This window comes from Neoarius graeffei, chromosome 10, assembly GCF_027579695.1.
Source record: "Neoarius graeffei isolate fNeoGra1 chromosome 10, fNeoGra1.pri, whole genome shotgun sequence".
NCBI lineage: Eukaryota > Metazoa > Chordata > Actinopteri > Siluriformes > Ariidae > Neoarius > Neoarius graeffei.
This window is the reverse complement of record NC_083578.1, coordinates 92,094,149-92,116,556: the sequence shown is the minus strand read 5'-3', so window position 1 is coordinate 92,116,556 and position 22,408 is coordinate 92,094,149. Positions and strand designations below refer to the sequence as shown.

General features: G+C 41.1%; 1 protein-coding gene across 2 annotated transcripts in view; it reads left to right on the top strand.

Annotated features, from left to right (window-relative positions):
- jak3 (Janus kinase 3 (a protein tyrosine kinase, leukocyte)) overlaps window positions 1–21,971 on the top strand; it is a 50,720-nt gene extending 28,749 nt beyond the window's left edge. For both annotated transcript variants that reach the window (XM_060932646.1, XM_060932645.1), the window contains 15 exons: window positions 323–503; window positions 1,235–1,359; window positions 1,621–1,752; window positions 2,016–2,103; window positions 4,812–4,933; window positions 5,207–5,345; window positions 5,517–5,665; window positions 8,402–8,552; window positions 8,845–8,960; window positions 14,932–15,121; window positions 15,254–15,378; window positions 15,531–15,703; window positions 17,773–17,890; window positions 18,653–18,766; window positions 20,702–21,971. In XM_060932646.1, coding sequence (XP_060788629.1) covers window positions 323–503; window positions 1,235–1,359; window positions 1,621–1,752; window positions 2,016–2,103; window positions 4,812–4,933; window positions 5,207–5,345; window positions 5,517–5,665; window positions 8,402–8,552; window positions 8,845–8,960; window positions 14,932–15,121; window positions 15,254–15,378; window positions 15,531–15,703; window positions 17,773–17,890; window positions 18,653–18,766; window positions 20,702–20,821 — 2,043 coding nt within the window. In that variant the 3' untranslated portion in view covers window positions 20,822–21,971. The remainder of the gene's footprint in view (window positions 1–322; window positions 504–1,234; window positions 1,360–1,620; window positions 1,753–2,015; window positions 2,104–4,811; window positions 4,934–5,206; window positions 5,346–5,516; window positions 5,666–8,401; window positions 8,553–8,844; window positions 8,961–14,931; window positions 15,122–15,253; window positions 15,379–15,530; window positions 15,704–17,772; window positions 17,891–18,652; window positions 18,767–20,701) is intronic.
- The last annotated feature ends 437 nt before the right edge of the window (window positions 21,972–22,408 follow it).

Below are 22,408 nucleotides of genomic sequence, written 5' to 3'. Positions count from 1 at the left end.
CCCTGTGATGACCTGGCGACTTGTCCAGGGTGAACCCCGCCTTTTGCCCGTAGTCAGCTGGGATAGGATCCAGCTTGCCTGCGACCCTGTAGAAGGATAAAGCGGCTTGAGATAATGAGATGAGATGAGATGGTGTGAATGTAGGGTTAGAGCCTGTAAACCATCTCCATCTTCTCTTATCATTCAGACTTGGAAAATCATCAGACAGCGAAAATTGTTGTTCATTTAAATAATATCTATCCAGCACATCATCAGTAGTGTGTGTGATGATCCTCTGATGTGTCTCTGAGATGTGAGTGTGTGGTGTGTTTGTATAACGCAGACTCCACTTGGTATCGACTATAAAGACTGTCTGATCGAGAAGAATGACAAGTTTCACCTGGCAGGAATCCACAGCTCTTTCGACAGTTTGAGACAGCTGACAAACTTCTACAAGGGAAACACACTGATACTGTCCGACATTCCTGTCAAACTGGGGAAGTGCTGTCCACCTCAAGCTAAAGGTACTGGACAGATGGGCGTGTCTGAGTGGGACACATGGGTATTTCTAAGTGTGACAGGTGGGTGTGTCATGTCTGAGTGGGACAGATGGGCGTGTCTGAGTGGGACGGATGGGTATTAAAGTTCTATAACTTTCTATATTAAAGTTCAATAAAGTTCTATCTAATCTAATCTAATCTAATCTAATCTAATCTAATCTAATCTAATCTAATCTAATCTAATCTAATCTAATCTATTTCTGAGTGCGACAGGTGGCCATGACTGAGTGGGACAGATGGTTGTGTCTGAGTGGGACAAGTGGGCATGTCATGTCCGAGTGGGACAGATGGGTGTGTCTGAGTGGGACAGATGGGTGTGTCTGAGTGGGACAGATGGGTGTGTCTGAGTGGGACAGATGGGTGTGTCTGAGTGGGACAAGTGGGTTTGTTTGAGTGGGACAGGTGGGTGTGTCTGAGTGGGACAGGTGGGTGTGTTGTGTCTGATTAGGACAAGTGGGCGTGCCGTGTCTGAGTGGAGCAGATGGGCGTGTCTGAATGGGACAGGTCGGTGTGTCTGATTGGCATAGGTGGGTGTGTCTGAATGGGACAGGTAGGCGTGCCGTGTCTGAGTGGAACAGATGGGTGTCATTTTAAGTGGGACAGTGTTGAGTTGTGCTTGCATGGTTGGGTTAGAGGGGTACCAATACTTTGTGCAGAATATCAGCTGGATTAAGTGTGAGTGTCCCTGTGTGCAGAACTCTCGAACCTGATCATCGTCAGGAACAGCAGTGTGTGTGAGACGCCAAGCTCCCCCACTCAGCACCGACACAGACCCAGTCACATTCAGTTCCACATGATCAAACACGAGGACTTAATCTGGGTGAGAACACACACACACACACACACACACACACACACACACACACACACACACACACACACACACACACACACACACACAACTGCTCTCAGCCAACCGTACTGTCCAACTGAGTGTGCAAAAAGCAAAAGAAGAGCTGAAATGAGAACTGTTAGCAGAATTAATGAAAATATTACTAATGCTGATAATAATAATAATAATAATAATAATAATAATAATAATAATAATAATAATAATTCTTATGAATTATACATTTTTCAGAAGGAAAGTCTGGGTCAGGGCTCCTTCACATACATCTACAGAGGCTGTAAAGTGGACCAGCGGGATGGAGAGACTCACACCACGGACGTCCTGCTCAAAGTTCTGGATGTAGAACACAAGAACAGCTGGGAGGTGAGATTCAGGCTGATTCCAGCACTCAGTTGCTAAATGCTAACGAGCTGATTATCTATCAACAACAGCACAAAGTTAAAGTTTATTCTTTATTAGCATAAGAACGTTATTTGTGTAAATATATCATGAGGCTGATAATGTTTCTGTATTTATCATTTCAAATGTAACTCATAATCACAAATAATAATAAACACTCAGTAGTGATTTACAGCACGCTGAAGCTCAACGTCATTTGGAATAAAATCTGGTGTTTTTTTTTTCAGTCATTCTTCGAAGCAGCCAGCTTCATGAGCCAGATTTCCCATAAGCACCTGCTGCTGGTGTACGGAGTCAGCGTCCATAAATCAAAAAGTAAGTTTTACTCACTTTATTATTTTTTAGCTCTTTGAAGAAAGGCTTTCTGGGTAATTTGTGTTTGATAAGTCTACAGTGATGTTAGTTAATGTTTATTTAATGATTTTCATTTAATGTACATCTACCTTCTTTTCCTTTTATAGAAACCTATAACTCTGTCGATTCCACAGGTTCTTCACATAAAAGTTTCTCTTTTTTCAAAAACTGCAGCAAATAAATTAAATGTCCAAACATGTTTTTTTCCCCCTTCCAATCCTTATTCAGAGTCAAAAGCTTAAGTCTAACAGTTACGTCAGTATTTTTAACGTCAGCATCACTCCTTGATGTAAGTGATTAGAAGGCATTTCTTCATCCGCTGTCCAGGAAAAAAGAACAACAACTTTCAGTCGACTTTAAAGTTTTTGCTAACGTTGTGAGATACAGCATTTGGCCTCAGTGGAAGTCTGTATTCAACAATGCCATACATCTTAAAATCCAGTAGATGGCAGTAAAGTTCAATAGTGACAAAACATAACCAATGTAGAAATATGATGACTCTGGATCACACTTGACATTCCACGCAGGTATCGCTGATCCTCTGGGATCCACATGTCAGCACTTAATTCAAATAATTTTAGAAACTCTGTGTATCCAGACATGTAAATGTGATTGCGGTTGCAAATTTGCATATCATAGATACAAGAGTGGACTTTTGTCCTTAGTGGAGGTCTACTCTTTGATGCTGTAACTGAAAAGCCCTAAAGGCAGGGGTCTGGATAGAAACTAGACAAGGGAAACTAGATAGTATTGGAACACAGCCACAAGTCTGCAGGATAAAATGTATCTCAAGAATTTGTTAATAAAGGCATCATATAATCTCATCTCATCTCATTATCTCTAGCCGCTTTATCCTTCTACAGGGTCGCAGGCAAGCTGGAGCCTATCCCAGCTGACTACGGGTGAAAGGCGGGGTTCACCCTGGACAAGTCACCAGGTCATCACAGGGCTGACACATAGACACAGACAACCATTCACACTCACATTCACACCTACGCTCAATTTAGAGTCACCAGTTAACCTAACCTGCATGTCTTTGGACTGTGGGGGAAACCGGAGCACCCGGAGGAAACCCACGCGGACACGGGGAGAACATGCAAACTCCACACAGAAAGGCCCTCGCCGGCCCCGGGGCTCAAACCCAGGACCTTCTTGCTGTGAGGCGACAGTGCTAACCACTACACCACCGTGCCGCCCCGCATCATATAATGTGTGTGTTAATGTAGAAGGACACAAGTGTGTAAAAAAAGTGAAGGGGTACTAATTAAAGGCGTCTCAGCATCAGTAATCATTGTAATAATTCCAAGTGGAGGTCAGAGCACAGGGAGACAAGGTACGGAACCAGAGGTAATGAGGTTCTAAGCATGGAACACTGAACATTAAGGAAACAGGGGCTACATCTGAACACTCAGTACACACTACTGGTGGTTACGTGCCTACTACCTGCCTGATACTGTAGTGCGTTCCATAAGTATGTGAGTGAGTACTAAGGATACAATTCAGACAGACTCCGCCTCCATCTGACATGTCCTCCAACCCTGATGTCCACAGATGATGTGTACGCATGCATGGGACAAATGTTAACTTCCTGATACTTACATTTGTATTCTGTCAGAGACACCACTTGGACCGGCTTTGCTTCTGTTCGCCATCGTCTTTCTATTTTCCCCGGAGGAATTCTTCTTCTTCTTCGGTTATTCAGAGGCTCCAGCTGAATTATGGGATAGTGTAGTGTGGTACGTTTACAGACTATCGATGTAGTCGATCATCAAGGTACCGTACTACTATTAAACACCGACTGGGTATTCAGACTCCCTGCATACCGCATTTTGTGTAATAATAGTATGGAAGGGATCTGTGAGTGAAACACAGAACAATCAGTAACTGGCCAATGACAGCACGGGGTGGAGACACGATCAAACAGAAGATGGCAAAAGCATGTAGAGCAAGCAGTGTGGAAACCACGACTCGCACTGAACAAGGACATTCCGGACATAAATTTAAAGAAACACTGTTTCCCTGTAAATGCAGTCAATCTGCCGAGACATCATGTCACATGATCACCGGCCACTTTAATAGGAACGTGTTGTTGATTGTAAGATCCCTGTTCTTGGCTGCAGGAGTGGAACCCAATGTGTTCTTCTGCTGTTGCATGCTGAGATGCTTTTCTGCTCACCACGGTTGTAAAGAGTGATTATATGAGTTACTATATCCTTCCTGGGGAAAAAGCTCAAACCAACCTGTCCATTTCCCTCTGACCCTCTTTTATCAACTGTCGCTCACTCACTCACTCACTCACTCACTCACTCACTCACTCAGTGTTTTTTGTTTTCTGCACCATTCTGTGTAAACTCTAGAGACTGTTGTGTGTGAAAACCCCAGGAGATCAGCAGCTTCTGAAATACTCAAACCAGTCCATCTGGATCAAACCAACACCCAGACCACAGTGAAAGAAAGTCACACTTTGAGATCACAGTTTTTCCCGTTCTGATGTTTGAACATTGTGAACATTAACTGAAGCTCTTATGTTTGTTTGTTTATTTAACCCTTTATTTCTGTTCAGGTTACATTTCTAGTTTTACTGACAGTGAAAGATAATCATAAAACAGCATTAAGTGCTACAAGCTTGGCTCAGTTTCTCTAATGCGTGTAAAAAATCTGTTCCGTAGACATCATGGTTCAGGAGTTTGTGAAATACGGGGCTCTGGATCTTTACCTGAAGCGGTCGAGTGTTTCACTTAGTTGGAAACTGGACGTGGCCAAGCAGCTCGCCTGCATACTCAACTTCCTGGTGAGAGAAATCCGGAAAACAAACCAACATGTACAACAACCATTAATGAACTTTGTCCCACAGCGCTGCTGAGTTCTGCACACTGATTGGTCAGAAGGTGTTGATTAATTTTCTATAACAGCAGCTCTAACCGTAGTGCAGCTGCACACCACAGGTTTATTTAGGATTAATGCACATTTTCAAGTACATTATTGTTTCTATAGTAACAGCACATTCACAGGGACTTGTGTGTGTGTGTGTGTGTGTGTGTGTGTGTGTGTGTGTTTCTTACAGGAGGAGAAGAACATTGTTCATGGGAACATCTGTGCAAAAAACCTGCTTCTGGCACGAGAGGGCGATCCGAACTCGGAAAACTCGCCTTTCATTAAACTCAGTGATCCGGGCATCAGTGTGGCCATGCTGGGCAAAGAAGGTAAAGGTCAAAGGTCAAAAATGTAAAAAAAAAAAAAGTGTTATATTATTTGAAAAAGTGCCGCTCTTCTGATTTCCAGTCCCAGTGTAAACACACTCGCTATCAGGAGGAGCCTCTTTATATTCACATGCTGTTATGACACCTGTACTGTGTGTGTGTGTGTGTGTGTAGTGGTTTTAGACAGGATCCCATGGGTGGCCCCAGAGGTGTTGGAGAAGCTGGAGTTGTCACCGCAGTGTGATAAGTGGAGCTTTGGCACGACACTGTGGGAGATTTTTAATGGAGGAGAAACTCCTCTGCAGTGTCTCGACCCCAGTCAGGTGACACACACGGACCAAACATCAGATTTATTTCAGATTTGATCACAGATGAACGTGAATGCAGTGTCAATTAGTTGTTTGGTTTGAGGATGATCGTCTCAGATTGTCTCAGACAGACCTGCTTAAAGCAGTAGGGTGTGATGATTAGCGCCCTCTACTGTCTGTGATGTGAACTACAGCAAAAAAAGGTGACATTGTCCAGCCACTCTATAGTAATATTCTGTTTGTGCTTAATTAAAACAACTTTTGTTATACAACTTGTCCAGGGTGAACCCCGCCTTTCACCCATAGTCAGCTGGGATAGGCTCCAGCTTGCCTGTGACCCTGTAGAACAGGATAAAGCGGCTAGAGATAATGAGATGAGATGAGATATTATAAACTGACATTTTGATGTCACTGACATCAACATCAGAGTAAAATAAACAGTGTTTGAGTCAGTGATTCAGAGTCAGTTCAAGTTTTCATACAAAGGAGGACTTCAATGAAGAATGTGATCATCTGAGGAAAAATTTTCAAGCCCTAAAATACCCGGAAAAGCTAATTAATTCAAACTTCAGTCAGTTCTACTCCAAGATGATGAAGGAGTTAAGGTTATCATCTACCGCCAATCAAGCTTCTGATGACATGAAGACCATTCATTTTTTCCTTGCCTTTTAAAGACCAGCAGTTGTCTGATGTGGTGAGATGACAGCTTGGATTTTTGAGTGCAAGACTTAACATCGCCCTACTTCCTGTTTACACGAGTCATAAAATCCAGGAGGAAGTCAAGCTACATGAAGTCAAACCACCGCTGGTTAGCCAACAGAACATTGTTTATTTATTTAAGTGTGGTCTGTACCAACGAACTGAAGAACATCATCACTCAACTATTAATAAACACCTGAAGACTAAGCGTGGCCTCCTGGACGTCCCTGATTTGAGCAATCAATTTATTATTTGACAAAAATGCACTGAGAAACAGCTGGACTGTTTGATTTACAGTGGTGCTTGAAAGTTTGTGAACCCTTTAGAGTTTTCTATGTTTCTGCATAAATATGACTTAAAACATCATCAGATTTTCACACAAGTCCTAAAAGTAGATAAAGAGAACCCAGTTAAACAAATGACAAAAGTATGTGAATCTTTGCTTTCAGTATCTGAATCTCAAGTATTATCATGAGATTCAGTTCATGGACAGATGTCCTGACATTTTCCTTTAGAATTCGCTGGTATAATTCAGAATTCATTGTTCCATCAATGATGGCAAGCCGTCCTGGCCCAGATGCAGCAAAACAGGCCCAAACCATGATACTACCACCACCATGTTTCACAGATGGGATAAGGTTCTTATGCTGGAATGCAGTGTTTTCCTTTCTCCAAACACAACGCTTCTCATTTAAACCAAAAAGTTCTATTTTGGTCTCATCTGTCCACAAAACATTTTTCCAATAACCTTCTGGCTTGTCCACGTGATCTTTAGCAAACTGCAGACGAGCAGCAATGTTCTTTTTGGAGAGCAGTGTCTTTCTCCTTGCAACCCTGCCATGCACACCATTGTTGTTCAGTGTTCTCCTGATGGTGGACTCATGAACATTAACATTAGCCAATGTGAGAGGCCTTCAGTTGCTTAGAAGTTACCCTGGGGTCCTTTGTGACCTCACCGACTATTACACGCCTTGCTCTCGAAGTAATCTTTGTTGGTCGACCACTCCTGGGGAGGGTAACAATGGTCTTGAATTTCCTCCATTTGTACACAATCTGTCTGGCTGTGGATTGGTGGAGTCCAAACTCTTTAGAGATGGTTTTGTAACCTTTTCCAGCCTGATGAGCATCAACAACGCTTTTTCTGAGGTCCTCAGAAATCTCCTTTGTTTGTGCCATGATACACTTCCACAAACATGTGTTGTGAAGCTCAGACTTTGATAGATCCCTGTTCTTTAAATAAAACAGGGTGCCCACTCACACCTGATTGTCATCCCATTGAATGAAAACAGCTGACTCTAATTTCACCTTCAAATTAACTGCTAATCCTAGAGGTTCACATACTTTTGCCACTCACAGATATGTAATATTGGATCATTTTCCTCAATAAATAAGTGACCAAGTATAATATTTTTGTCTCATTTGTTTAACTGGGTTCTCTTTATCTACTTTTAGGACTTGTGTGAAAATCTGATGATGTTTTAGGTCATATTTATGCAGAAATATAGAAAATTCTAAAGGGTTCACAAACTTTCAAGCACCACTGTATGAGATGTTGCTCATCCAAGCGAAAAGCCAAAACTAAACATCTGATCTGATTCCATACGTGCCCAGGTTTTTACTTGAAAACTTGAACTGACTCGGAATCACTTACTCAAACACTGTTTATTTTGCTCTGATGATGATGCCATTGACGTCAAAATGTCAGTTTATGATATCGCTAGTTTTTACTGTTAAATGCTTAATTAATATAAGATTGTTTTCCTATAAAATAACATCTGCAGGATTTCTTCCTCTTATACCACAACACATTACCAAAGAAATATTTTAGTTATTGAAGACCTGTTTTATCTTTATAACGTCCTTGATTTATGATTAATAGTGTGCAGCGTCGGTGAAGCAGGTTAGTTCATGTTGTCACTTATCTTATAGCAGCTGTAAACACTCGTCCCCTCAACAGCTGCTCTTCGTTAACTCTTCTGTCCTGAAACAAAATTTACAGCTTCAGAAGTCGGAGGCTGAATAACACCGGTGTGTTTTTGTGAACGTGAACAGAAGCAGTGGTTTTATGATCGACGCTCACAGCTGCCATGTTTGGAGTGGGCCGAGCTGGCGGATCTCATCTCTCAGTGTATGCAGTATCAGGCCGAGCTGAGACCGTCCTCTCGCAGCGTCATACGCCACCTTAATGGCCTCATTACTCCTGGTAGCACACACACACACACACACACACACACACACACACACACACACACACAAACCAAGATGTGTGTTATATTGCACTGTACATTTTTTTTTTTACATAAACAGTGCTGAGTTTCCCAAAAGCCTCTTAATGAGGAGAGAGAGTGTCCATTGTGCTGCTCGCTCAACCATTTAATAATGATCTTTATGCTGTGATACTTTTGTGAAACTCTGTGCAGATCATTTAAAGGTGTGCTCAGTGACTCTAATGAATAACTGTTTATAGCAGTGTGTGTGTGTGTGTGTGTGTGTAGATTATGAGGTTCTGCACGCCAGCGGCTCTGTGCGAAAGAGAGACAGCTTCTGGAGAGCTCTGAGCCAGCAGGTGTATGAGGAGAGACACCTCAAGTTCATTTCTTCTCTTGGGAAGGTGTGAACACACACACACACACACACACACACACACACACACACACACACACGGTAGCAGTTAGTTCACATCATGCATGGCTTTATTCATTCCTTTTAAAAACAATTGGGTGTTTGGCTTAAATATCTGCAGCTCTGAGCCTAACTCCGCCCACTGCATCATTCTGAAAAATGGTAAACCGTGAGCTAGGGTTTGAGTATGAGGCGTAGCAGGGCGGGGCTGAGGTGAGGTAGGAGTTGCTCAGGGTGGGGCATGTATGTGTGAGGTAGGAGTTGCTTAGTAAGTCTCGATCAGCATATATTTGAAAATGAGTGCAGTTTCACAGACTCCCACTCAAGGGCGGGGCCTGGGGGAGGTGGGCTGGCCACCTCTGATCAGAGGGCGTTAACATTTAAAAAAAAAATTTTTAAATATAAATTTCATGATGTACAGAAGGACCAAACACCCAACTCTATGTCAGCCTCGGTCTTGGAGGCCTTACAAGGTTCAGGATGATTTTAACCACTAGATGACGCTTTGAGCCTTTTTCAACCCATAACGTGCTGATTTTTATAAAAATGGTAATTTTGTTAATAATAACATCAGCATTGATGTGTTTCATCACAGTACACTAAGATCATCTAGTTTACAGCTCATAAAAAACATTTAGGTGTGCCGAGCCACTTTAATTACAATTAATGGTGTAATGATATATTCCTGAACTTCTGTAATTACACACACAGTGGATGAGGGATAACGCTCCATCAGTACTGTGGAATAAATAATGCAGGGTGTAACATGGAGGGCTTTCAGTCACCCTGAAGGTGTCTGTTTCATGTTAACGACCAGCTCGCATTACATCATCCCTCATTATTATTATTATTATTATTATTATTATTATTATTATTATTATTATTATTACATGGCTACTTGCTAAAGAAATCAGTCATTTAACACAAAATGTTGATTTATTGCTTCCGGTAATGATGCGGTCCAAAGCAACGGTTTATTATCTAGAAATAATGCAATGCCATAACTGACCAATCAGAATCGAGTATTCAACAAAACCGTGTAATAAATATACATAAATAAATTCTGGGCTCAGAATGAAATCCTGTCTCTCAGGCAGTTTCATGTGTTACTGGAGCACTGATAATCAGATGTATAAAATACCACAATATTCATGCAATATTCGACATTATATTAATATACTTTACATAAAATGTATTGAGATTATTCTTCATGATGTGTATTTAACAATTATTCACTGAGGCTGAGGTGGATAATTGTTTTAGTATAAATACACAGGGGATTATTTAATAATAATAATAATAATAATAATAGTATTTAAAAAATGTATTTTAAACTTCAAAATCATCTAAGTGTAATAACTCTGCGGCGCAGACTTGTGTCACTGATCTACGCCGAGTCACATAAAATCCTTTGTGTTGAAATCGATAAAATGAATCCCAGTCCCACCTTCCCTTTGAATAGTTTTAGACCAAACCTCAGAGCATCTTTAGTGCTTTTAGGAACAGCATTTTCTTTCATCATCTGTAATTCTTCCTCACTTACGGTGACCAAGCGATTGGACGCCACTTTGCCGAGTCGCTCGAGGGGATTATTGAGGCATCCGAGGCTGTGTCTGAAATCCCTCACTCGTTCACTACTCCCTACTCACTATCTAGGGAATTCTATGTAGAGGACTATTGAGGTTTTTCACCTGACGTCACAGGGTCACGTGACGCCCCGGTGTCCACCATTTTGAAGGTCAAGCTAGCTAATGTCAACAACATACAGTAGTAGCTGGTATGTTACTGTAGCAATGTTTACGTTCAGTCATTTGGATGACTGTTAAAACCTTTCAGTCTCAAGTTTTTCCTTTACTGTATTTACTAGTTTACTGTAATTATGATCCGGCAGCTATTTACACCGGATCCAGTGTAAATAGCTGCCGGAGCGCGCTCCGGCTTGCTCCCCCTCAAATTAAGCAGCGCGCTCCGGCAGCTATTTACACTGGATCCGGTGTAAATAGCTGCCGGATCATAATTACAGTAAACTAGTAAATCCAGTAAAGGAAAAACTTGAGACTGAAAGGTTTTAACAGTCATCCAAATGACTGAACATAAACATTGCTACAGTAACATACCAGCTACTGCTGTTGACATTAGCTAGTGCTAACAGCTAGCTGCTAGTGCACTGCTACAACACAGACACCGACCCTAATAATACAGTTCTTGGTCATTGCCTGGTAACAGCAAATTTATAACGGGCCATGTCTCAACAGACTAAGAAGTTATTTCAATGACATTTAATAACATTTTGTTTATCCTGAGGACCGAAAGTAAATGAAAATGTGAACAAACCTTAGCTGTAATCAGATGGCGACCACCGGCTCCAGGGACGACCCGCTGATGTAGGCATGTTACCCAGCCTGACACAAAATATTTCTAGGCATCCAAACTCTTATACACTTTCAGATCAATACCTGTGTATGGCGATGGGTTTTTAACGACATAGGCAGGGTGCAATTTGTCAAAAAACCAGAAGGGGGGATGTTTTTTTTTTTTAATCATGAAACGTCACAAAATTAAGGTAACAATAGGCTAACAGCTCAATAACATCCGATGATATCAAATGAATAACACTAAATGAAAACAAACACTAAACCAGAGATAGTAAATTCATCTTCCTATCTCTCCGACTAAATACACGAACACTAACACAACAAAGTTCGCATTGCTTGTCGCGTTGCTGTGATGTTTCTCTCCCTCCGGATTAAATGGACAGTGACTCGAAAATCACTAAAATACATGAATACTAAATGAACAGTTTGCTCTGATGGCACAGTTCACATTGTGCGCAGCTTTCCGATTTAAACTGTTTTTTTTTCTCATCCTTATACTTCCTGTTTCATGGACTGTAACGGATTTGCTTATTTAGTAATTTTAATACAGAATTTACTTTGAAATTATAAACAGACACTCCAACGTCCTCCCTAAAAAAAAAAATCGGCCGTGAAAAAGGCGGCATCCGCCAAAAGGCGCGCTGTTTGCATCCCTGCATAGAACGCAAAGATATTGTTATTATCTACAATGTATCTATTTGCTGGGGACGTTCGTGAACATCAAAGCTGCCACTTCGGGTCATTTTGAAAGTGAGTGCAATGTAAACCATAGAAAACTGTGTCACAACATGCCTGTCATGTCAACTTTTTTTTTTTGGTTTGTTTGTTTTATTGACGGGGTTGTCCCCGAGGATTTTTTTCAGCAGAGATAAAAACCAGAGGGGGGGATGATCCCCACCATCCCCCCCAGCAAATCGCACCCAGGACATAGGTATACAGATCATGTGGGCCGAAGTCAGGTAAAGACGAGGGCTTCGTGCCTGCTAACCTCAATTTTTGCAAATCCCTCTCCCTCTGCTCGCCCTGTAAATGCCCTACGTCGCTGGATAGTGAAGGTGTTTTCTGCATCTCGCTCCTTTTTCTTTTATGTTTTTCGTTTGTCGCCTTCCTCGCATTCAAACTGATTCGAGCCGTGACGTCCAAAATGGCAGCCTAACGATGCATCACATGACTTGGTCACGTGGGTGAAAAACCTCAATACAGTGAGCTCATTGGTTAGCCTGGGAAATCCCATGCTGCTTTGCACAATCGTTCCGATCTGAAAAGACAGCATGGAAACTATGGTCGAAAGGCTCGCCTGAGTTAGGGAGCCAATCAGAGAGTGGGGAGGGGTGGAAAGACGGTGACGCGTACTACTCGACAAACGGAAGCTTGTAGTTTATTTGGGACTGTTTACGGATCACATTTAACATGGCGGCGAGCGATACGAACCAAACTTTTGATCAAGCTTTAGACACTGTTCTGAATAGTTTAGAGCGAAAGTTTGTTTTAAAAAAAGAACAGCGTTTGGCGTTACAGTCTTTCGCCTCTTCGTCTTGTTTGTCGCTCTAACTACGCCACCAGGTACAACTGCCATGATTGGCCATGGGCTATGTATAGGCCAAATGATAGACATTCGCAACGTCCAATAAATGGCCGTTGACAATCGTAAACCACACCTCCCCTACGAGAAATTCAATAGGCGGATTCCAGGCCATATTTCACTTGTGATATGGTCTGGTGTTAACCAGACTACTCATTGGTAAGATGTAAAAGCACTTTGGGACACTACTCCACTGGTATTTACATCATTACTGTCACACAATTAAAATGTACCGATCAGTCAGCTGGTGGGTTTTCACTCAAAATAATAAATCCCTGCATGTGTTTCTGTGATAAATCCATATTATACTGAGTGTATTTCCCACATTCATCAATACACAGTACTTTATGTCTGCTGCAGCTTTCACTTCTTTTACATCAAAACTGAATCCTTTCTTTCTTTCTTTCTTTCTTTCTTTCTTTCTTTCTTTCTTTCTTTCTTTCTTTCTTTCTTTCTTTCTTTCTTCACTGCTGCTTTTTATTAAATCACATTTGAGGCTTTTGATTAATTCCTCACTCTGCACTGGAACTTTTATTCTTGTCTTTGATCTGTTTTATTCTATTTTAGCTTATTTTCTATTCTCTTACTATTTTTAATTGGACTCGAATGCCCGTTTATGTGTTTCTTCCTCCATCTGTTCATCCCAACACACTTTTTTTTCTTTCAGCGTGACTGCAGTGTATGATGGGATATATGGCTTGGTTAGTGCCACGGGCGATTGCTCTAAGACAGCGAGGGAGGCTCAGCCTCCTCTAAAAATGACGAACATCGTGTAGGATGAATTGCGCTAGGCTTATGTTATAGCTGACCTTATAACATTGCAATTTCAGATCCAGAATCATAGAAATATATGTGCTCAACCCAACTACAGTGCGAAATCATTCCCTTATAACTTTCCCCAGTTCGCCTAATGTGTGCGTGAGTTTTTCCCCCTTGTGACAGTGCGATGCAGCCCAGCCTCAGTGGACTTCAACGGCATTTGGGAACTCTGCGCTTTTCAATATCAAAATGCAAGACGATTATTGGACAAATACCGCGAAAACGCCCGCCCACGGACTCCCAGCCTCAGTGCACTTCAACGGCATTTGGGAGCTATGCGCTTTTCAATCTCAAAATGCAAGATGGTTATTGGACAAATACTGCGAAAACGCCCGCCCACCGGACTCCCAGCCTCACAGTGGGAGGGACATGGCAGTTTCCGCGAGGAGACTGGTGATTGGTGAAAGCGGCCGGATATTTTCTTTGATTGACAGCTCGTTTCAACTATAGACAGGCGGCGGTGAATTTCAGTTCAGTCCCATGTGGATTTGCAAGTGCTGTGGTGTATTGTAAGAGATTGGCTTACATTTCAATTTCATTCATTACATACGGTTTCTACCAGCTTTTTTAGTTTGTATATATTTTCATTGTAAATAAAGTGTAAATATAGTGTTGTCAAGTTTGCTATCTTAGTTCCAGAAATTTCGTTTATTTGAGTGACTGAACTTGAACTTTCCTGTAATCACCTGCGTATTTACACTATAATTAGACTTATTAGTGCGCTAAACTGCACTGTCTGTTACTGTTAAAGAAGCATTTCAGCTGAAAAGAAGCACATTATCCCAATTAATTACGATGTCTAATGTGGACGACTAATGCATTATTATGTTAATATCATAATATCCAGAACACATAATATCCAAGTATTATACTACATTATACTCTATTAGCCCTGTGATGACCTGGCGACTTGTCCAGGGTGAACCCTGCCTTTCGCCCGTAGTCAGCTGGGATAGGCTCCAGCTCGCCTGTGACCCTGTAGAACAGGATAAAGCAGCTACAGATAATGAGATGAGATGAGATTATACTCTATTATTGTTATGTAATCAGTGGTAATTTATTTAAGTAGAAATTACAGAGATTAGAAATACAATTTTACTGCTGCAAGTGAAAATAATGTTGCTGTATGTATGTGTGTGTGTGTGTGTATGTGTGTGTGTGTGTGTGTGTGTGTGTGTGTGTAGGGTAACTTTGGCAGGGTGGATCTGTGTCGGTACGACCCACTGGGTGATAATACAGGGGAGCTGGTGGCTGTGAAGCAGCTGCAGTCCAACAAACAGTCCAACATGGCCGACTTCCAGAAAGAGATTCAGACCATCAGCTCACTGCACTGTGACTACATCGTCAAATACAGAGGAATCTGCTACAGTGCAGGTCTCACACACACACACACACACACACACACACACACACACACACACACACACACACACACACGGTTTGAAATGATGAAATAATCACATTACACCTATACCTTCCTCTGTGTGTGTGTGTGTGTGTGTGTAGGACGTTTGAGTATGAGGTTAGTGATGGAGTTCCTGCCCTTTGGCAGTCTGATCAGCTACATGGAGAAAAACAAACACATCATCACCACACGGAGAATGCTGCTGTTCACCTCGCAGATCTGTAAGGTACAGACACACACACACACACACACACACACACATACACACACACACACACACACACACACATTGTGGACACTCTTCTTATTCGTATGCAATACTGTGTGCGTGTGTGTGTGTGTGTGTGTGTGTGTGTGTGTGTGTGTGTGTGTGTGTAGGGAATGGAGTACCTGCAGAACCTGCGTTATGTGCATCGTGATCTGGCAGCGAGGAACATCCTGGTGTCGAGTGACACACTGGTGAAGATTGCAGATTTTGGCCTCACTAAGATCGTCCCTCTGGATAAAGAGTATTATCGAGTCTCACAGTCTGGAGAGAGTCCCATCTTCTGGTACTGATCACAGATACACCGACACGTCCTCCTCCTTTACTGTACTGCATTTACCGTTCCTGCTCTGAGGATAAATCATATCAAATCATCATGATACACACTTCAGGATACAGAAATGCCACAGTGTTTAGGAAACATTTCTTAAAGAACTGTAATTAATGGCTGTGTTCAGAGTTGGTCACTGAAGTCCAAAAATGAGGGCCGTATTTCTGTGTGGAGAGTTCCTGTTGAGAGTTCCATTAAATTTTGGCGGTGATCCGGATCACCTTCTGGATCCCGGATTTTTTTAAAGGATTAATTTTTTCCCCATTGAAATGAATGGGTGCGCGACACAAAAAACAGATTTTTCCTTCTGTAGGCCAAACCGTAAGGTGTAAAGTCATGAATCTTGGTACACTGATAGAGGAGTGGACTCTGATTGATTTCATTAAGTTTCATGTTGGTACATCTCACGCTCTAGCGCCACCAACTGATCACAGTCTTACATGCGTTCATGCACATAACTTTTGATCCGTATGTCCGATTTTCATAAGTCTGGTGCCGTTGGAATCCTTGGAGCTAGACGATTCCAACGCACCCTATGACGTCATTCTCCGCCTAATTAGACTTTCCGCCATTTTGAATTTTGTCCAAAGTGAAGGTAGAGTGACCCTGGCCACATGTTTTGTCTGATCACCACAAAACTTGGCACACATGATCTCCAGTCCATGCCTAATGAATGATATTTGTTTCACTCTCATATGTCGAAGCGTTCACCCGTGGCAGCCAATCAAAATCAATGGCGAAGCCACCAAACAGGAAGTGAGCTCATATCACAGAAACGCTTTGACATATCAAGACCATATTTAGTGGCATGACTTTGGACACCATCCAAACTACCCTCATCAAATATGGTGTCATTTGGCCACTAGGGGCGTCACAATTAGCAAAAACGTATTTTTGCTCATATCTCAGAAATGCTTTGACGTATCAAGACCATATTTGTTGAGATGACTTTCAGCACCAGTTCATGTACCCTCATCAAATTTGGTGTCTTTTGGCCACTAGAGGGCGCCACAATGAGCAAAAACGTGTTTTGGGTCATATCTCTTTATGGATTTAGAATTACATCTACATTTTCATGTTAGTGATGCTCTGGGATGTCCCTGTAACCAGCCTGTCATCTCCATATGAGAATCCGCCTTGTGTCTTAGCCAAACTTTCGCGTGTTGACACAAAACTTGTTGTGTGGGTGTGCGGTCGCCTCTCTTGCCGGGTCGACATGGTGGCGCACCTGAGCAAGCACACTTTGGCATTTTCTCCAGAAATGAATTCTAGTTATTTTTATTACCTCCGTCAAGGAGGTTATGTTTTCGGTAGCGTTGGTTTGTTTGTTTGTTTGTTTATCTGTTAGCAACATTACGGAAAAAGTAATGAATGGATTGCTCTGAAATTTTTTTCCAGAGGTGTGACTGGGTACAAGTAACAATCCATTAAATTTTGGCGGTGATCCAGATCATCTTCTGGATCCCGGATTTTTTTAAAGGATTCTTGGCGGAGGTCTGCGCTTTCTGAGTGCTTTTTTATTCTTTTATTGGAGGCAGGTGGGGAGGGGGTCAACATCAGAAACCAACTAAACACAATGATGATGTGGAAATTAGGTACAGGAAAAACAAACAAACAAACAAACAAACAAACAAAAATAGAAATAAAAAAGTAAAATAAAGCATGAGAGCACTGCGGCGAATCACAGCGTGAGGAATGTGTGACTCTGAGAGAAACCATGCTGAATCACTGACCTGACATATATAGATGAAAAGAAGAAATGGGTGAAGCTAATTAAACAAGGTGTGTGTTAATGAGAAGAGGAAGATACACCCATATAAGGAAAGTAGAAATTTAAGAAAGAGCATCTCTTTAACATTAAATGCGCTCCGTTATTAGGTAAAAAGCTATCATAAAAAATTCTGCAGCAGATTTCAAATAATATGAAGAAATTATGAGTTTAAAAAGATTGTAAAGCTCTGACACGAATCATGCTGGTCTTTTAAACAACATGTAACACGTGTTTTGTCCTAAATCTGTCTCAGGTACGCACCAGAATCATTATCAGAGTATAAATTTTCCCACAAATCAGATGTGTGGAGTTTTGGCGTTCTTCTACACGAGCTGTTCTCCTACTGTGAGCTGAGCAGGAACCCGAAGCGGGTATGTGAGGAATCTTGTGTACTTTTGCTCTGATTTCTGATCACCATGACAGGTGTGTTTATATTTTTAAATGCATGACCAGTCCTGAAGTGTGTTATTTTGCTTCATAATTTCCTTTTAGCTGTAACAACAGATAATGATTGTTATGGTGTTGCTGTGTTGTGAAGTGTGACAGAGAAAAAAAAAGAAAAACATGCTCTATGAGCTTGGGGAAAATATGATCCCATGACGTCAGGATGGTGGGAGGAGGAGCCTGTATTTTTCATACTTTAGATTCTTTAAAGTATCCAGCGTTTCTCTTGATGACGCTTTGCACATTATTGTCATTATCTTAATCAGCTTCATGAGGAAGTCACCTGGAACGCTTTCCAATTAACAGTTGTGTCTCATTAAAAGGTCATTAGTGGAATATCTTGCCTTAGTAATGTGTTTGAGATCAAACAGTTGACAGTAAATAATAAAAATACTCAGTAAATAGCACTATTCCACACCTGTAGTAATCCATATCGTATTATATCAAGAACAAAACAACCAAGTAACCAAGAAACGACATCCATCATTACTTTAAAACATGAAGTGCCTTTTAATTAATAAAAATAAAGAATAACACTGAATCAGAAGGTGTGTCCAAGCTTTTAACTGGTAGTGCATGTGTATTTTTCCATTACAAAGATCTAAACAAAAGCATTGAAAGTGTACAAGTCCTATTTTCATGAATGGAAACTTGTGAAACATGTAATTATAAGATGCTTTCTCATGTAGCTGTCACTACATCGGATCGGAGGTGACGTCCAAGGCACTATGATGGCTGTTCACCTCTACAACGTCCTGAAGGACAACTGGAGGCTCCCAGCGCCTGCCATGTGTCCACCAAAAGTAAGAAACACACTTCATTCCAGATCACAGATGAAAGAGTACATTAAAGTTTCCAATCATAAACCCTGGGGTGTGTAAAATAACCGCCTCATTGTGATTATGGGATTACATCACAAAATCAGGGCAAACCAATTTGATAGGAATTTAAGCAAACAGGTCCGATGGGGTGTGAGCATTATCACTCCATTCACGTGTGAGACAGCAGAGTGGCAGAAATCAAAAGGCATCTGGGCGTCAGCTCTTCTGTCCTGTTTTCTGATTGGTCAGGAGACTTGTCACTGTGAAAGAACATTTAAACTTAATCCTGATATTAACTTCATTATTCAGCATCCAGATTGATTAGAAATAAAAGTATTTAGTTCAATATTCTAAAACCTATTAGCCTATCCTATATATCGAGGATGTTACACAGTGGTGTGAAGATATGAATTTTATCTTCAAGTGGTGAATGTATATATTTTTCAACATGAGAAGATAAACTTCATATCTTCGCACCACAGTGTAATGTTCTTTATATTATATGGACACATATAATAGTCCTGGGTCTGACTTTAAACTGCAGCCGGTGGTGAGTCTCAGGTCCAGGAGGACTTGAATATTGGGGAAAGTGGAGTTACCCCTTAATCACCATTGCTTCCAGGTCTGCTCTATCCCAGAGTGGTAGCACCTGCCTGGGTTCCAGCTATGGGTTAAATAGTACATCACCAATGTACTATTTAACTTTTCGGTGCAGTGTGGTAGGTGAACCCAACAGGGTCAATGGCACACCGCCAGATGGCATGTGGAAGAGCCACTCAAATGGCCAACAGATGGCATCACTCGGCAAGTCAGTTGTCACTGCGGAGCGACTGCCATACCCACCAGGTCTGTGGCACTTTTGTGCATCACTTGACATCAGGTCTGGAGGTCCAGAGAGACAACGTGATGGGGGCATGACATCATTTGTCTTACCTTACCGTGCAAGGCGCTTCATTAGGAGAGGAGAACAAGTCTGGTGCACTCTGATGCAGGCCTCGCGGCCCATCTGTGTTTCTGCGCATCCTAATGAAGCAGTCATCATTGCTAGCGATGGACAGCCACTAGCAGATATGGATATGGGCACATCCACAAAAAAATACACAAGCTAATCAAAAGAATTTTAATTTTGAACTGGCTCGCCATTTTGATAACGCGCGTCTAGTCAGCGAGAAAACACTGGGAGTGACGTCATCAGAGTGAAATATCAGCAAATATGTCACTCAGATCCGCAATGTATTTCATATGAAAAATGCGAGTTTTTCAACACAAGAACATAAACATCTTCAAGCCAACATGCGATTTTCTTTTTATTATATCAACACATTCACAAACAAAAAGTCCCCAAATTTATCAAAACAATTGATTTCCTCACGAGTGACATACTATGCACTTATTATATACATTATGCCTCCAGAGGAAGTTATCTGATTTGGTTAAATGCTATAATTTTGTGATGCACTTGCTAGTGAGGTAACCGACATCCAGTACACTGTTTTATTGTGGAATTAAAACCTGTAGCTGTGTTCAGCAGTCAGCAGGTTTGAGATTAACTGAATGAATGTAACTTCACCATGTCTTTGCGTTCCTTGTCACTCATGTAAAGTAGGACGTACACGTCACTGACATGGAGAGCATGATAATGTGTTTGTGCATCGCTATGGTTACACCTTAAGCTTTTTTTAATCACTAATCATGATATAATTACTGTTGAAACCAAATTCGATAATTACAAAGTGATAAAGGAGAAAACTGCAGAAGAGCCAGACTCATAATGGCACACAGACGTAATGCAAAGGTTCAGTTCCAGAGAAGTCAGTTATACATGAACCGGAAAACGATCACATGACATTCTCAGAGTTAGCATCTAAGAAGAGGATCTGATTCTGAGTAACAGCTGAGCTCTTACCTGTCATCCAGGTGTACAGCATGATGATGCAGTGCTGGGCGTTCAACAGCGAGGACAGACCCACCTTCTCCTACCTACAGGACCTGATTGAGAGCAGCCTCCAGGACGAGCGAGAAGGAGCTAAAGGATAAAACATCTCACAAAGAATTTCCTGAGTACATAAACTTTGTGGAATTTTATGAGTCACCCGCTTGTTGGTCAAATCACAGACAATTACTCGCTCATTACTTCTTTATTTCTGTCTTCTCAATAATCACACACAGGACCTCAAAGGGTTTTTTTTTTTCTTACTTTTTGGGTTTAGCTGTTTCATAAGCAGATGTTTTACTATTCTTCCTCTTAGTAGTAGTATTATTTCTAGTAGTAGTATGTACACCCTGAACTATTAAATTAATCACTTGAATTAAGTATGAATGTAAGCAGAAAGGGAATCAATAATCGATAAACACTGCTGCGCGTCAGTTCTCTGAAATCACCTGCAAACTCGAGGACTTTAAAATTGAACTTTAATTACAGAAGACCATGTCTGGAAATACTTCAATCGTAATCTTTCTTTTTTTAATTAAAGTTAAGACTTTATGTAATAAAAAGCTACACTCTTATTATGGTATTTAACAATTAATCACTGAAGTCGAGGTCGAGGTTATTATTCACTGATATTCACCGAGCCTGAGGTGGATAAATGTTTTAGTATAAATACACAGGTGATTAGTTCAAAAATAAATCATATTAAAAATAATTTAAATCTTCACGTAAGCGTAATAACTCTGCGGCGCAGACTTGTGTCACTGATCTACGCCGAGTCACATAAAATCCTTTGTGTTGAAATTGATAAAATGAATCCCAGTCCCACCTTCCCTTTGAATAGTTTTAGACCAAACCTCAGAGCATCTTTAGTGCTTTTAGGAACAGCATTTTCTTTCATCATCTGTAATTCTTCCTCACTTACGGTGATGAAGTGACTGGACGCCATTTTGCCGAGTCACTCGAGGTGATTATCGAGGAATAGTCTGAATCTCTCAACCAATCAGAGCGCATGATTTCCTACAATCACCTGTGTGTTTATACTAACACACCATATTATTATGTTATGTTTTATTGTATGTCATATACCAAAGAAAATAACAATATTATCTTTAATGCTGCAGTTTTATACCTTACTTTTGTGATAGAGACAAAAATAGGACACTTGTTGTTGTCATTGTTGTTATTTTTCTTTAAATAATCACATCAGTTTTTAAAAAATATTTTTTCCTAAATAAAAAAATATGATGTGTTGAATTGAGCGAGGAAGTATTTATTTCTATAATGTCTTGTTTGGGGTTAGTGTCTCTACAATCAGTGAAAATAAAGTGGATTGTTGTTCTCCGAGCTCCACTTTACCTGCTCAGGTTACACTTCATCTGCAGATCAGTTCACTGCATGAACACAGAATCTACAACATCACACACGAGTCCATTACCGGGGCAGGTAAATACACGTTGGTCATAATAAATAGTTCACCACAATTTCACCACAAAATCATGATAAATCTCCACAGAGATCGAGAACAGAACTGTATGCAGCACACTTCATTGTCTCCACTGAACCCTTCAGAGGCGGCTAACGCCGGGCAGCTAGCCGGTACGAGCTCACAGGAGGATTTCTGTAAGGATTATTAAAGCATAAAATGTGCATACAATCAGCCATGAAACATATTTGATCATCAATACCTTTGC